The sequence below is a fragment of the Dasypus novemcinctus genome, chromosome 13, assembly GCF_030445035.2.
Source record: "Dasypus novemcinctus isolate mDasNov1 chromosome 13, mDasNov1.1.hap2, whole genome shotgun sequence".
In the NCBI taxonomy this organism is placed as follows: Eukaryota; Metazoa; Chordata; class Mammalia; order Cingulata; family Dasypodidae; genus Dasypus; species Dasypus novemcinctus.
Window position 1 is genome coordinate 16,884,301 of NC_080685.1, and position 16,797 is coordinate 16,901,097.

Genomic DNA, 16,797 nt, shown 5'->3' on the forward strand with positions numbered 1-16,797 from the left:
TTTGTAATAATATTACATTAAAAATATATATGTGAGGTCCCATTCAACCCCACCCCCCCACCCCCCCTCTCCCCCCCCCCAACAACACTCGTTCCCATCATCATGACATATCCATTGGATTTGGTAAGTACATCTTTGGGCACCTCTGCACCTCATATACATTGGTTCACATCATGGCCCATACTCTCCTCTATTCCATCAAGTAGGCCCTGTGAGGATTTACAATGTCCGGTGATTACCTCTGAAGCACCATCCAGGGCAGCTCCATGTCCCGAAGACGCCTCCACCTCTCATCTCTTCCTGCCTTTCCCCATACCCTTTGTCCATTATGACCCCCTTTTCCCAATCCAATGCCACCTCTTCTATGTGGACACTGGATTGGTTGTGTCCATTGCACCTTTATGTCAAGAGGAGGCTCAGATTCCACCTGGATGCTGGATGCAATCCTCCCATTTTCAGTTGTAATCACTCTAGGCTCCATGGTGTGGTGGTTGTCCTTCTTCACCTCCATCTTAGCTGAGTGTGGTAAGTCCAATAAATCAGATTGTAGGTGCTGGAGTCTGTTGAGGCTCAGGATCTGGCTATCACATTGTCAGTCCAGAGATTCAAATCCCCTAAATATATCTTAAACCCCAACATTAACTGCACCTCCAGCACATTAGCATGGAAGTCTTATGAAGGGAGATCCCATCTGAGTCCAGATTCATCACACATAAACACCATTTCCAAAGAGGGGCCATCTGCCCTGGTAGTTAACCCCATCGGCCATGACCATAACTCCCATGGGTCTCTTTAGCCCTCAAAGGAACCAATATCTGGGGGTTGTATCTGCTTTATCTGTCTCTCTGACTCTGCTCAGTTGTGCATGAGGGCAAACCTTCTGCCAGCCTCCAGACTCTTTTTTAGAAACTCGTAGCCATATAAACTCATTTCTCCTTTCCATTTCCCCCTTACTTTAGGTCAAACAGCATTTTAAAGTCATGGTATTTTATGTAGACATGGATATTCTGCTGATCCGCATTGAACCTTCCGTATAAGGTCATTTTCCAGTTGCATCATCAGTTGGTAGTTGATAGTGGTCCCTCGTTGCCAGGGAGGCTCATCCCCGGGTGTCATGTCCCACGCTGGGGGGAAGGCATTGCATTTACATGCTGAGTTTGGCTTCAAGACTGGCCACATTTGAGTAACATGAAGGCTGACAGAAGGAAATTCCCAGGCACAAAGTTGCTCTAGGGAAGGCAACACATTTATATGCTGAGTTTGGCTTCGAGACTGGCCACTTTTGAGAAACACGGAGGCTCTCAGGAGGTAACTCTTAGGCACCCTGCGGCTCTAGGTCTTGTTCTTATTTCAGGTGCACAGGCTCACAAGCATAGTCATTAGTATCAAGGGCTCATTGTTGAACCTTCATTCTTTTTTGGTCTTTGCCATTGCACTTGGGGGATTGCTGCTCTTCCTTTAGGGACTGTGATAGAGCTCCCTTGGCTAGGAACTCAGCACTCCCTCAGTTGTTGTTTTTACTTGTATCCACTATGAAAATATCCAAACATTTTTATGTACCCTGGATATATGCCCTGTAGAACTCCCTGCCAACCATGTGTCCCCTGTCAATAACATCCCACACCGGTATTCCTCTGCTGCCATTGTTGAACCTCTCTGTAATCCAAAACTTCCTGAAAAGTGAAGCCCAATATATTGCCAGGCTCCATTAATAGTAAAATGGAATATAGCAATGAGTTTAAAGGTTAGATATAGAATACATATTAATTTGGAAAAATTACAGTAAAAATAAATTGGAAGATCAAAAAATCAAAAAATGCAAAAGCTTTCTTTTTGATGTTTTCCCTTTCATCACTGCAATAAGTGTTGTCCTGTATGCAAATTGGCAAGGCAACTACTTCTGTCTTTTCCTCAGTGTCTACATCCTATCTTTTTCTTTTCTTTTTTCTAATTATTAAGCTTATCTTCACAAGAGTTTTAGATCACAGTAATTCATATATATAATATACAGTACTCCCATATATCCAACATAAAACCTTTTCCCTTCCATGGCATTAATCTTTTTACATATTCATACTATATTTACTGAAACTGATATACAGATATTGAGACAATAGCTTTCAAACAAGGTAACATTTGTGTTTATATTGTGGTTTATATTTTAGACTATATAATTTTCTAGATATTCAGTTATCTTATGTTTTACATTATGATTTACATTTTAGCCTATCAGCCCCTATATATTTTTGGTGTAATTTTACATGTCTTATATCCATCCTTGCATCCTCTTGTGGAACACTTCTATTGCCCACACAGTTACACTGGTTCCATCTATTCAATACCTCTTTCCCCCTCCCCTTAGGGCCCACAGTGACAATCAATCTTCATTTCTTGAAGGGCCATGTTCAGAGATACTTGAAATAGTGTTGAGGGCTTGACATGCTCAACTGCTTTAATGCACTGGGAGCCACCAGGCATTCCCTTTTGAAATGACCAGGCATCCCACAGTGATAGCACCCTGCAGAACCTTGCATTCTCCTTGCCACCTTATCTAAATAAGCCTATTTTGCATCTTTATCTCACCTCTGCCTGTTGCCTTCCTGTCTCCAATCTTTTCTTAAGGATTTGGTCAACTGTGCTTATCATAACCTTTGCTTTCTGTTTCTGCTTTTCCTCCTCTCTCCTTACAAATACTTTCTGGGACTCTCACCATAACTTTTCCAATGGCTTATCAATCTATCCTTCTATTTTCTGAATCTTCTTCTGAATATCAGGCCAAGACCCCTTCACTAGTGACTTTTAACATTCCCTGAGCCACAGGATCATCCGGGTCCATCCCTGAATATTTCCTCACTTGGTCCCTTAATCATTGCAGGTAAGCAGAGGGAGTCTTGTCCTTCTCTTGGGCTACTTCAAAGGCCTTATTCAAGTTTTGAGATTGGGGTACAGCCAATTTGATTCCCTTATAATGAGGTCTCTAAGATCTTTCATGTGTGCTGTGTCCCCCATGTCATTATTATCCCAATTAGGGTCTGTGTTTGGGAACTTCTGTTCTGCTGCCATTACTTCCTGTCCCGGCAGATGCTGCCTTTCCCACTCCTTCATAGCTGCCCTCTGCACCATTCCTCTTTCTTCTTCTGTAAAGAGAATATTCAGTATGGACATAAGTTCAGGCCAGGTATATAAACTAGGACCTGAGAACTGATCTACTTGTTCAGCCAGCCCCACTGGATCTTCCATTAGAGATTTGATCTCCTCTTTGAAGTTCTTTACTTCAGTCCTTGTCAGTGGGGCATTTACATAGCCAAACTCCCCTGACCCCATTGGTACTTCTCTCAGTGGATACAAAGGCTCAGTGGAGTTTTGCTCTTTTACCCTCTTCTCCTCAGATGCTCTGGGGAATGGAAAATTTTGTTTGTCTTTCTTATACCGTTCCAATTCTTTCCTCAGCTGTTGGTGGGTCGTAACTGGTGGGGCTGTTGGCCCTGCTTGATTCTCCGGTTCCCCAGGACTTAGAATGGGTTCTCTTGGGCCCTCCAAGTCTGATGACCCTTCTCCTGGGAGGGAAGGGGGAACGTAAGGAGGAGGGAGATTCAATAGGGGGTCCCAGCCTTAGTGCCTGCAGCCTTAGTTTCTGCAAGCTTAGTTTCTGGGTCTAGATTTTCAACTTTCATAGGATAGAAAGTGGCCTCCTGGGAAACGGACTTGGCCCAGTGGTTAGGGCATCCGTCTACCACATGGGAGGTCCGCGGTTCAAACCCCAGGCCTCCTTGACCCGTGTGGAGCTGGCTCATGCACAGCGCTGATGCACTCAAGGAGTGTCATGCCACGCAGGGGTGTCCCCCGCGTAGGGGAGCCCCACGTGCAAGGAGTGCACCCGTAAGGAGAGCCTCCCAGCGCGAAAGAAAGTGCAGCCTGCCCAGGAATGGCGCCGCCCACACTTCCCGTGCCGCTGACGACAACAGAAGCGGACAAAGAAACAAGATGCAGCAAATAGACACAGAGAACAGACAACCCGGAGAGGGCGGGGGGGAATTAAATAAATAAATAAATCTTTAAATAAAAAAAAAAGAAGAAAGTGGCCTCCTTTCCCTTTAACTAGCACATGGCATAGTCAGACTCTTCTTTGGAGAAGGGTGTTTTCCCAATGACATACAGTACAAGGTTGGCACAAAGCCAATCCTCATCTGCCTCATATTTTGTCCAGAATATGTCAAGTGGTAAAAATACTTTCCTTGGTCCAGATACAACAGCAGTAATTAATCATTTTCTTCTTGTCTTTTCTCCTGGTCCCATCACTATTAGTCCAATGCCTTAACATCCTCCCTAATGGACTATCTGGAGGAATATCTCTGGGGGATCCTACAGATACCCCCTCCCCTTTTTCCCCAGTCTACTGACTGCCTCTATTTCCCATTCCTAATCTTGTCTGGGTCTCTTTTTCTCAAATCTTTCACTTCGTCTGTCTCCGGGCCTTTCCCTCGCAGGAGAATGGAAACACGAATTGGGACTCTGCACTCACTTTGCACAGTATGACACGCGTTTCATGCACACACAGTCAACCTCAGACTCATTAGAATTTCTGACCACCAAGGTAATACTTAATAGCTCTTGTTCTTGCCTTGGTCCATGCATGGAGTCACCTGGTCAACGAGAGGCAGGTTTTCCCTTCCCTTTTTCTTGTCCACAATCAGCACATCTAAATGTCTGTTTTCTTGGGTCTCTTGGCTGCCAGAGTTGAGTCCACGGGTGGAGTCCGAGATCGCTTAAACATTGGGGTGCGCCTCCCTGTCATCCACCCCAGGGGTCCACTCTCTGAAGCTTCAGAATCGCAGATGAGCCCCCAAAGTTGTAAGAAAGAAATCTCCTTCTGCAAGAAGATAAGGCTCACCTGATTGTGGAGAAGAAAAGAATTTATTCTCAATCTTGCAAGAAAGGGTGCCCAACTAGAAAACGTGGCTGGCACCCTGAACAAAGAAAAATGACACAATTTATACCCCTAAGTCTAGCACGCAAGCCCTTCCTCTGTTTCTCCAGAGATTGGATACTTCAGAGGTTACAGCCTATCTGAAAAGTCTACCTTTCCTGCTCAAGTTTCCCAGTTTTTGATTAACATCTTCCCCCATCACATTCCAACCATTCTGGCTTTTACCTATTCCTTTTGCCAAAAAAGGCATGGAATTTAGTGCTGAATTGGTATTGACTTAGCTTTCTTGTGCATCCTTTTTACTGGCTATAGGACTGGCTTAAGCTTGTTTCCTTTGTTCTTGCTTAATTCGGGAGTGGGAGACTGAGGCAGTAGGCTGCCAGGTTACATTAATTAATAATTAATTTATGTGAAAACTAAACTGATTCTCATCTCTTACATTACTTATCCTGTATATCCTGTGACCTTGTAGACCTTTAGATATCTGTGCACCTTGTACCCCCAGAGGATGCTTATCATGATAGAAGTGAAGGAAATTTACTGATTGAATGACCGTAAGGTTAAGCGAGAAAGAAAAATCAAAGATAACCCCAAGATCTTGAGCTTCAGAAGCTTAGAGAACGGCAGGACTGTCAACAGAGGAAAGGGGGGAAGGACAGGGATCCCTTTTGGTCACCATCATAAATAAAAATTGTTTTCAGATGCAATTGAAAATGTTTTAGAAATATATAAATCTAAATCATATCAGAGGCATGTGGTTATTATTGTCATTTTCAGTCATTGTGCTAGTGCTTTCCACGTACATTCTTATCAGGGCAACCTTCAACTGTTTGTACAGTTATCCCCGTTTTACAGATAGGGAGCGTCAGGTTCAGAGCAGTGGTTCTCTACTGGGGGTTTGTCCTCCAGGGCATATTTGGCAATGTCTGGAGATAATTTTGGTTTTCCTGACTTGTAGGGGGAGTGCTACTGGCATTTAGTGGGTGGAGGCCAGGGGCGCTGCCTAGCATCCTATGGTGCACAGGACAAGCCCCCACAGGAAAGATCTGGTCCCCAACATCAGTAGTGTAGTAGGTCCGAGGGATTAAGTAACTTGCCCAAGGTAAACTTGCCAGTACATAGCAGAGTCAGGGCCTTTCTGACACAAGGCCCAAATATGCTATTTCAGCTAAACCGCTCTGACTTCCAAGGCCACAAAGCAGCAAAAGCAAAAAGTCTGAATTATTGAAAGTAATGAAAGTTTAAACATTGGCATTTCAAGAACAATTTCACACTGGAGATGGTATTTTTAAAATAAACGTTCAATCACAATTGTTCCTGGTACCATTTTGAGGGTTATTATTATTGGGTCTTGCTTTGAGACATCATTTATTCACTTCTGATGCTAATATAGTTGTCATTTTTTGTTTATTTCAGGGGTCATTCTGTCAGAAGACCAACCTTTAGCACCATTGTCATCTACCTCACCCTGTAGCAAAATAGAAAACTTGCCGACTTCTAAAGTGTACCTGCCGGAAACCATGACCACGTCGGCAATACTCATGAAGCCAGTTGCCATGGAAACTCTGATCAATAACAAAGGAAAGGAAAGGGGAGGCAGGGTACAGCCCCCTTTCCGCCACAGATCAGAAGGCGGGTTAGTGGATAAGGAAACCTTGAAGAAACTGCCACACCTGTCTTTGTCTCAGTATGACTTACTGCAAACAGATGTTTCTGTCCAGCCCTGGGGGAGTGAGAATTCAGTCCTGATTCCAGACCCTATAAATCATCCCAAGGGCTGCCTACAGGAGCCCTTGCAAAGCAGGTCACCTCAGGACAGCTTGAGCAGCAGCTGCCCTCAGTGTAATACCATTATTGCCAGACCGGCAGAGGAGCTGCTGGACACTTCCTGTCAGGTAGACCTTCCCTTCAACCAGGAGGCTAACTGCTCAGACAGTGAGGTAGCTGTTACTCTCATTGACACCTCTCAACCTGGAGACCCTCTGAGTCTGCACGAACCCATTAAAATTGTCATCACGATGAGCAGTACCCCCAACTCCATGACAGACCTAGAAAGCTCCCTCCACCTGACGGTGATTGGCACAGAGAGAACTAGCTCAAAGTCAGAGGCCCAGCCAGCGGCCCCTCCAGACAAGGAGCAGATAAAAATTCCAGTCATCACCTTGGAGGTGTCTGAAGACGGAAGAGGCAGCACTATTTGTCCTGAAGGCAATGGAAGTGAAAGGACTCCAGAGCGTCTGATGGTCGAGGCATCCTCCAACCAGTGCTCTGGCTATGAATCTGGGGAGGGGGCACCTGTCTCAAAGGACTGCAGTCTTTCCCCAAAGAGCCACCATGAAACAGCAACCCCACTCTTACCTCATGTGGCCTCCGAGTCTGAGGGGGCAAAGGAAGGCCAGACTAACCTTGATCCATCCTCTTGTAAAGCCAGCCATGAAAAGAGGCATGCCCGGGTCCTCAGTGTGGACAGTGGGACGGATGTCTTCTTGGGTAAAAGCTCCACAGAAATTATTCTTGATAAAGAGAAAACAATACCAACTTCCAAATCTGACCTGGAGGCTAAGGAAGGGCAAATGCCAAATGAATCCAATTTCCTAGAATTTGTCTCCCTGTTAGAATCAATTAATACTTCCAAGGTGGTGGCATCCAATCAGTCGAATGGCTCGGGAGAACCAACCAAAGAAAGCGGCCTTCTTGGAGGTATGATTCCGCATCAGTTCTGTTCTGATGAGACAGAGAAGGCAATCAATCTCTTGGTTATTTACCTTCTGTGATTTGATTTTGCAAAGAGTGGGACAACTATTGTGAGATCGTTTACTGCTTTACTTTGTCATTAATATTTGTGGAAAGATTAAAATAGAGTTACTGGACCAAAAACAAAAGACATTACAGTGATTTTTTGACTTCCTAGATTCAAAAATATTTATTGCCTGGGAAATAAGCCATTATACCTCAGTGAGAAGAATTTATGATAGATGTCTTCCTTTATAGAATAGATGCATTCTGGGAAAGTTGATCATAAAGCAAATTTCTGTTGCATGAATCTACATTTCCTATTGAATTCCATTACAAAATCTTGTATGCAGAATGTCCTAGTTATTCCAAGTTGTAAACATAATAATAACAAACACTTACATAGCACTTAATTTATGCCAAGTGCTGTTCTAAGTACTTCACAGTTTTAACTATGGTGACAGAACATACTGGTTTGTGTGGGATGATCCTGGTTTACACTTATTTTGCCAACATAATTTTTAATAGCACTTCCTTTCATTCTCAAAAATGTCCATAGTTTGAATGATAAATTATATGATTACCCTCATTGACTCACTTTCTCCTCATATAACCTTGTGTTTGGGTATTGTTATCATTCTTTTTTTTTTTTTTTTAGGAAGGGAGAAATAAAATGTCTTTATTTACAGATGATACAAATGTCAATGTAGAAAACCCCAAAGAATTGACAAAAAACATCAGAATCTAATAAAAGATTATAGCAACTTTGCAGGATACAAAACTAATAAGCAAAATTCAGTTAATTTCCTATATACCAGAAATGAACAATTGGAATTTGAAATTTTTTTTAAAAATATTTATACTAAGCTGTATTTTTTTTTAATTATTTTTTTTTTAAATTACATTAAAAAAAATATGAGGTCCCATTCAACCCCACCGCCCCCGCCCCCCACTCCCCCCACAGCAACACTCTCTCCCATCATCATGACACATCCATTGCACCTGGTAAGTTCATCTCTGAGCATCACTGCACCCCATAGTCAATGGTCCACATCATAGCCCAGACTCTCTCACGTTCCATCCAGTGGGCCCTGGGGGGATCTACAATGTCCCGTAATTGTCCGTGAAGCACTATCCAGGACAACTCCACGTCCCGAAAACGCCTCCACATCTCATCTCTTCCTCCCGTTCCCCACACCCAGCAGCCACCATGGCTACCGTTCCCACACCCATTCCACATTTTCTCTGTGGACATTGGATCATTCTTATTTTGCATATGAGGACACTGAGGCGCAGAGATTTTTAGTAACTTTCCCAAGGACATTCTGCTAGTAAGTGGCAGAACGGAGATTTGATCCCAGCAATTTGGCTCTAGAGTCCATGCTCATAATAATTAAAACTATATTGCCTATATGAATATTTAGGTTCATTTATTTATCCTTAATATCTCTGTGCCTCAGTTTCTTCACCAGCAAAATGATTTGCCTGGGATTAGCATCTTTATAAATTCTTTTAAGTTTAAGTTTCCTTGTTTCTGTGATTTCTGAGCACATAATCTCTCCATATGTTTATATTGGTTCAGTGTCTTTATGGTAGGCTGCTTGCTGGAAGCTGTGGATGCGCTGGCAATTCATCTTTTCTGTAGGTTGCATTGTTTCTTAGGGTCAGGGTTATCCCTTTGCTCTTGGCCACTTTCTGCTCTCTGGGACAATATCGAGTCTCCATATTGGCAGTTCCAAGAAATCTGCTTTTCATTTCTTTCCAGTGCTTGGCCAAAAGCATTGCCATACTTGCTGATTGGTCCTACTATCTCAAAGATAACACTTTTGCTTAAATTTGAACTAAGTTTCAGTACTTAAACTATTTACAGGGACCTTCAATATTAGCTGTCCAATATGGTATTATAATCCACTTGCAATATGGATGATGCAACTGAGAAACTGAATTTTTGGTGTTTTTGAATTTTGATTAATGTAAATAGCCACATGTGGCCTCTAGCTTTTGTATTGGACAGTGTTGGTCTAGACAACATGTGAGTTTTCCTGGAAAGCAATATGCATGGTAGACAGAGCACTGAGTTTGGAACCTGATGCCAAATCCATCTGAGTCACGGTTTCTTCAACGAGCAGGAATAGGAATACATTACAGATTTATCGAGAGGATTAAATTAGGAAAACATATGAAAAGTCCTGACACTTGAAAAATTTCAGCCTTTTATTTTGATATTCCTCTCAGGTCATATGTAAGGTTTATTAGCTTTGTCTACTTAAGTTTCTGGTCATAAATTCTTCAGCCAGTCATGTTCAATCAAAACAGTGTTAAATTGGAAATCTAGGGGACATGCAAAGAGATATGGATTTTGTGATGTTTCTTATAGAATGGATTATGCTTGGTTGATGGGAACTTGGAGATACAGCAGGGAGAAGGAGTTGGACTGAATTATGTGTCTCATTCAGAGAAGTACAGAAGTTTTTAATTGAAGGTAGAAAAAAAGAACTCTAATATATGCTTTAGTTCTTGGAAGGCAGTCAACACCAAAGGTGGCAAATTAGCAGTTATTTTTTCTATTGTACCTTTTATCTTTGAGATTGGTAATATTTTCTTGCTCCTCTATCACTACCTGTGTTATTATTCGTTATAATCTAAAAACCCAATTTTGAAAAATATTTGCAAAACAATATGACAATGTTTATTGATATTAGTAGCATTTAATATTCTACCTTGATTGGTAGAACAATGCTTGAGCTTGAACCTGATTGAAGGTGGACATATGAATGAGGTTTCCCAGTTACCTCTAAAATACTGTTATTTCCAGCCCAGGGCTGGAAAGGACTCCACAAAGGGCATCAGGATTATACTCAGGCTTTGGGAATAAAGTCCAAGGCTACAGCAAACCACAGGAAAATACCTATCAAAAAGCCTTAAAAAATATATTTTTTATCTGTTCTACTTCTAGAAACTTCTAAGAAAATAATCATGAACACTGAAAAATTTTAATACAGAAAAATTGAGACAAACTAAATTTACAATAAGTCTAGTTAATTAAATTATGTTATTATGCTATATTAGCATAATAATATATAACCATCAAGAAGATGATGTAAAAGAATATCTAATGCTAACAAATATTTGTGATACTTTAAGATAAATATAACCCTTATAAAATAACATCTGTATTATGGCTTCATTTTTTTAAAGGGGGATAGAGAATGGTGCAAAATGACAGAGTAAGAACTTTTACAAATCGCTTCATCCACCACAAAAATTAAAAGAGAATGGGATTAACTAGGTGGTAACCCTAGAACCAAAATGGGCATTTAGGACAACTACAGGTGAGAGGCTGCCGAGAGTTCAGCTTTTATAAGTGAAAGCATGAATCAGTGGCCAGCCCCCCGTTGCTCAGCTTGCAGCAGAGGCTATGGAAATGGCTCGACTCTGGCCAGATTCTGGGAGGCTGTGGCCAGGGCTGGCAGAGTAAACCTCTAAAAGTTGGGGTTGAGGATCAAGGTTGGTCTGGGGGATCCATGAGTGAATAGCACAGAAGCTGGCCTCAGTTTCTGACCTCTGGGCAGCGGCAGTTCCAGCTTCCTACCAACATCCACCTGGAAGTAAAGAGCTGGTGTTTTGTTGTTGTTTGTTTGTTTTTCCTTCTGTGCATGGCTGCTCTTGGTCTTGCAGACCCTGGAAAACACAGAGTAGATTCTGGCCTTTGTTTAGGTCCTCTCTGCAGCAGGGTTTCTGGCCTCTTATCGACATCCACCAGCACCTAAGACCTAGTGCACTTCTTTTATTGATTTAGGTTCTTTTTTGTCCTTCTTGTATTGTTTGATTTGGTGGATCCAAGAGCAGATGGTAGCCTCAGTTTCTCTCAGAAGCAGCAGCATCTACAGGGACAGAAAAAGCCAGTGCACCTCTTTCCCCCCCCCCCCCCCACCCTTTTTGTATGTGTTTGTGTGTGATGGGTTGTTTTTTTTCCTCCTGTTTTATATTTTTGGATCTGGCAGATCCCTGAGGAATGAGTAGGTATGCCGGCCTATGTTTTGGCCTTGAAAACAGTAGCTTCTGGCTTACTACTAGCATTTTAACAATAGATTTGGAGAGGCAGTGCACTTGATTACTTTTTTCCTTTTTTTTTTTTGGCATAGGTGTTTTTTCTGTTTGTTAATATTATTTTTCTTTTCTTATTTTCTCCTCCTTTCTTCCTTTCCTTTTTTTCTTATTCTTAGTCTGGTAGACTGAAGAGTGAAAACAATATATGAACAAAATGAGAATTTAAAAAATGAAATAGTAATTATAAAGAAGAACCAAATTGAAATTCTGGAACTCAAAAGCACAATAAGTACTTGAAGTATACACCTGAAATAAGAACAAGGCCTAGAGCAGCACTGTGCCTAAGAGTTCCCTCCTGACAGCCTCCGTGTTACTCAAATGTGGCCAGTCTCGAAGCCAAATTCAGCATGTCCCCCCAGCATGGGACATGACACCCAGGAATGAGCCTCCCTGGTGCCGAGGGATCACTACCAAGTACCAGCTGATGACGTAACTAGAAAATGACCTTGAATAAAAGGTTCAACGTGGACCAGCAGAATATTCCTGTCTACATATAATAACCTGAGTTAAAAATGCTTTTTGACCTAAATTAAGGGGGAAATGGAAAGGACAAATGAGTTTATATGGCTATGAGTCTCTAAAAAAGAGTCTGGAGGTTGTCAGAAGGATTGCCCTTATGCACACCTGAGCAGAGTCTCAGAGACAGATAAAGTAGATACAACCCTGTATTAGTTCTTCTGAGGGCTACAGAGACCCACAGCTTTTATGGTCATGGCAGATGGAGTTCACTGCCATGTCAGTTGGCCCTTCTTTGGAGTTTGTGTTTCTGTGTGATGGAGCTGGACTCAGATGTGATCTCTTTTCACAAGCCTTTCCTGTTACTTTACCAGAATTGTAGTTGGTATTGGGGTTTAATACCTACCCAGGGGATCTGAATCTCTGGACTGACCATATGATAGCCAGGCCCCGAGCCTCAATAGACTTCAGCTCCTATACTCTGGTTTATTGGACTTACCCTACTCAGCTAACATGGAGTTGAAGAATGTCAACCACCACACCATGGAGCCTAGAGTGCCTACAACTGAAAGCAGGAGGATTGCATCCAGTATCCATGTGGAATCTAAGCCTCCTCTTGACATAGATGTGGAATGGACAAAACCAAGCCAAGGTCCACAGGAAGGAGGAATACAGTAAGGATTAGAGTGGACTTAATGATACTCTATTCATGAACTATTGTGGTTAGTAATCGAGAAAATGTGGCATTGGTGTGGAAAAAGTGGCCATGGTGGCTGCTGGGTGCGGGGAATGGGAGGAGGAGATGAGATGTGGAGGCATTTTCAGGACTTGGTGTTGTCCTAGGTAGTGCTGCAGGGACAATTACCGGACATTGTAGATCCTCCTATGGCCCACTGGAGGGAACATGGGAGATTATGGGCTATGATGTGGACCAATGACCATGAGGTGCAGCGATGCCCAGAAATGTACTCACCAAATGCAATGGATGTGTCATGATGATGGGGGAGAGTATTGCTGTGGGGGGAGTGGTGGCGTGGGGGCGGTGGAGGTGAATGGGGACCTCATATTTTTTGAATGTAATATTTTTTTAAAAATGAATAAAAAAACAAAAAAATTTCAATAGGGATTTCAAGAGCAGATTGGAGGAGGCAGAAGAAAGGATTAGGAAATGAAGACAAAGTAATTGAAGTTGTTAAGATTAAGAAGCAGAAAGAAAAAAGATTGAAGAAAAATAAACAGAGCCTGGGGAACCTGTGGGACACCATCATGCATACCTATATATGCATCTAAGAATCCCAGAAGGAGGAGAGGTAAAAGACCAGGAAGATTATTTGAAGAAATAATGGGAGAAAACTTCCCAAATCTGATGAAGATTTGAATATACAAATCTAGGATGCTCAATGAATGCCAAGCAGGATGAACCTAAACTTATTTATTGCAAGGTACATTATGATAATTGTCCAATGTCGAGACCTATAACAGATCTTAAAAACAGCAAAGAGGAGTGATGTGTCACATATAAGGGATTTGTCAGTAAGATTAACATCCATTGTCTCAATAGAAACTGTGGAGGCCAGTAGGCAGTGAGAGGACACATTTAAAGTGTCAAAAGAAAAAAACACACTGTTACTTGAGAATAACAAACCTGACAAATTATCCTTCAAAAAACGAGAGAAATTAAGACATTTCTGGACAAACAAAAACTGAGGAAGTTCATTACCACTAGATCTGCCTTATAGGAAATGCTGAAGGGAGTTCTCTATGTTGACAGGAAAGGACACTAGACAGTATCTTAATGCTGGATGAATAAATAAAGATTTCTGATATAAATAACAATATGGGTAAATACATATGCCAGTATTATTTCATTTTTCATTTGTAATGCTTTATTTTGCTTCTTATAAGTCTGAAAATTAAATTACATAAAATGGAAGCATAAATTTTTGTTATTTGGTGTGCAATGCATAAAGATTTGCTTTGTGACATGAACAACATAAAAGGGAGGTTTGGAGGCATATAAGTACTATGTATGTATAGGCTATTGAAGTCAAGTTGGAATCTTCCAAATCTAAATTGTAATAGACTTAGTATACTAAATTTAGTCTCACGGTAATCATAAAATATCTAATAAATATTACACAAAAGAAAAGTGTAAGTGATTAAAAATGGTTCATTATAAAAGATCATCTAAAACAAAAAGGAAGCCCATAATGGAAGAAAGGGGGACAAAAAAGGTATAAGACTTATAAAAATCAGCTCATAAAATGGGAGAAGTAAATTTTTCCTTCTCAATAATTTCCCCAAATGTAAATGAATTAAACACTCCAGTCAAAAAGCAGATATTGGCGGAATGGATAAAGAAACATGACCCAACTATATGTGGTTTACAAGAGACCAGTCTTAGATCTGTAGGCTGAAAGTGAAAGGGTGGAAAAACTTTCATGCAAATGCTAATCAAGAGTAGGGAAAGCAGCAGGTAGCTATATTATTAATATCAGGGAAAATAGAGTTTAATTAAAAAATTATTACAAGAGACAAGGAAGGACATTATATATTGATAAAAAAGTTCAGTAAGAATGAACAGTTATAAACATCTAAGTCTCTAATACCAAAATATGTGAAGCAAACACTGACAGATGAAGGGAGAAATAGACAATTCTACAAAAGAATTACAGAGTTTAATATGTCACTTTCAACACTGAATAGAATATCTAAAAAGATGATCAATAATGAACTAGAGGACATGAACAAGAACAGTTTTTTCAAGTGCAATTGACCATTCTCTAGGATAGACCATATGTTAGGGCACAATAGAAGGGTAAATAAATGGAAAGACTGTAGAAATCAATAATAGAAGGAAAACGGGAAAATTTATAATTATGGGGTAATTAAAAAGCACACTCAGACATCCAATGAATTAAAGACAAAATTACTAGGGAAATTAGAAGATACTTAGAAACAAATGAAAATAGACACAACATATGAAAATTTATGAGATGTAGTAAAGGAAGTGCTCAGAGGTGAGTTTATAGCTATGGATGTCTATATTACAGAAGAAGATCTCAAATTAATAATGTAACTTTATGTCTGGATGAACAAGAAAAATGAGCAAAATGAAATCAAAGTTAGCAGAAGAAAGGAAAGGATTAAAATTAGAATAGAGATAAATGAAATAGAGACTAGAAAAACAATTGAGAGAATAAACAAAAATTTTGTGCTTTGACAAAGTCAGTAAAATTGACAAACCTTTAGCTAGACTGCCAAAGAAAAAAAGAGAAAAGATTGAAATAACTAAAATCAGAAAGGAAAATGATATAACTACTGACCCAACAGAAATAAAAAGCATTATAAGAGAATTTATGGGAAGTGGATTTGGCTCAATGGATAGGGTGTCTGCCTACTACATGGGAGGTCCAAAGTTCAAACCCAGGGCCTTGTAATCCATGTGATGAGCTGGCCCACACACAGTGCTGATGCATGAAAGGAGTACCGTGCCACACGGGTGTCCCCTGCATAAGGTAACCCCACGCGCAAGGAACGGGACCCATAAGGAGAGCCGCCCAGCGTGTAAAAAGTGCAACTTGCCCAGGAATGGCGCCACAAACACGGAGAGCTGATGCAGCAAGATGACACAACAAAAAAGACACAGATTCCTGGTGCCGCTGACAAGAATACAAGCAGACACAGAAGAACACACAGTGAATGGACACAGAGCAGACAACGAGGGGAGGGGGGGAGGCAAGAAAGGGGAAAGAAATTTAAAAAAAAATTTTTTTTTAAAGAATATTATGAACAATTATATGCCAACAGACTACATAATCTAGAATGGAAAAATTCCTAGAAAAAATTCATTTACCCAAATCAACTCAAGAAGAAATAGAAAACATCAACAAACTTATAATAAGTACAGAGATTAAATAAATAATCAAAAATAATCTCCACCAAAGAGAAGTCCAGGACCAGATAGCTTTACTGGTGAATTCTACCAAACATTGAAAGCACTAATACCAACCCTTCTCAAACTTTTCCAAAGAAATCAAGAGAAGAGAATGCTTCCCAATTCATTCTAAGAGGCTACATTACTCTCATATTAGAGCCTAGTAAAGACATGGAAAGACAATTACAGACCAATTTCCCTTATCAATATAGCAAAAATCCTTAACATAATACTATTAAACTAAATCCAATGTCATATTAAAAAATTATACACCATATCCAAGTGGGATTCAGCCCAGGAACAAAAGGGTGGTTTAACATATGAAAAGTAATCAATGTAATGCACTACATAAATAGAATGAAAGAAATATTTATATTTATATTTATTTTTATTTATTTATATTTATTTATTAAATTTATATATTTATTATATTTCATTTGATGCAGAAAAGATATTCACCAAATCTAGCAACATTTTTTTTTGATAAAAACACTCATAAAAGTAGGAATAGAAGGAAACTTTACCAACATGATAAAGACTTATGAAAAACCCACAGCTAACATCCTACTCAATAGTGAAAGACTTAAAACTTTTACCCTAAGATCAGGAGTGAGACAAGAATGCCTATTTTCAC

The 16,797-nt window shown here is 40.5% G+C and overlaps 1 protein-coding gene across 2 annotated transcripts in view; it reads left to right on the forward strand.

Annotated features, from left to right (window-relative positions):
- PCNX2 (pecanex 2) overlaps positions 1-16,797 on the forward strand; it is a 354,532-nt gene that overhangs the window by 51,462 nt on the left and 286,273 nt on the right. For both annotated transcript variants that reach the window (XM_071207372.1, XM_004451027.4), the window contains exon 5: positions 6,344-7,627. In XM_071207372.1, coding sequence (XP_071063473.1) covers positions 6,344-7,627 — 1,284 coding nt within the window. The remainder of the gene's footprint in view (positions 1-6,343; positions 7,628-16,797) is intronic.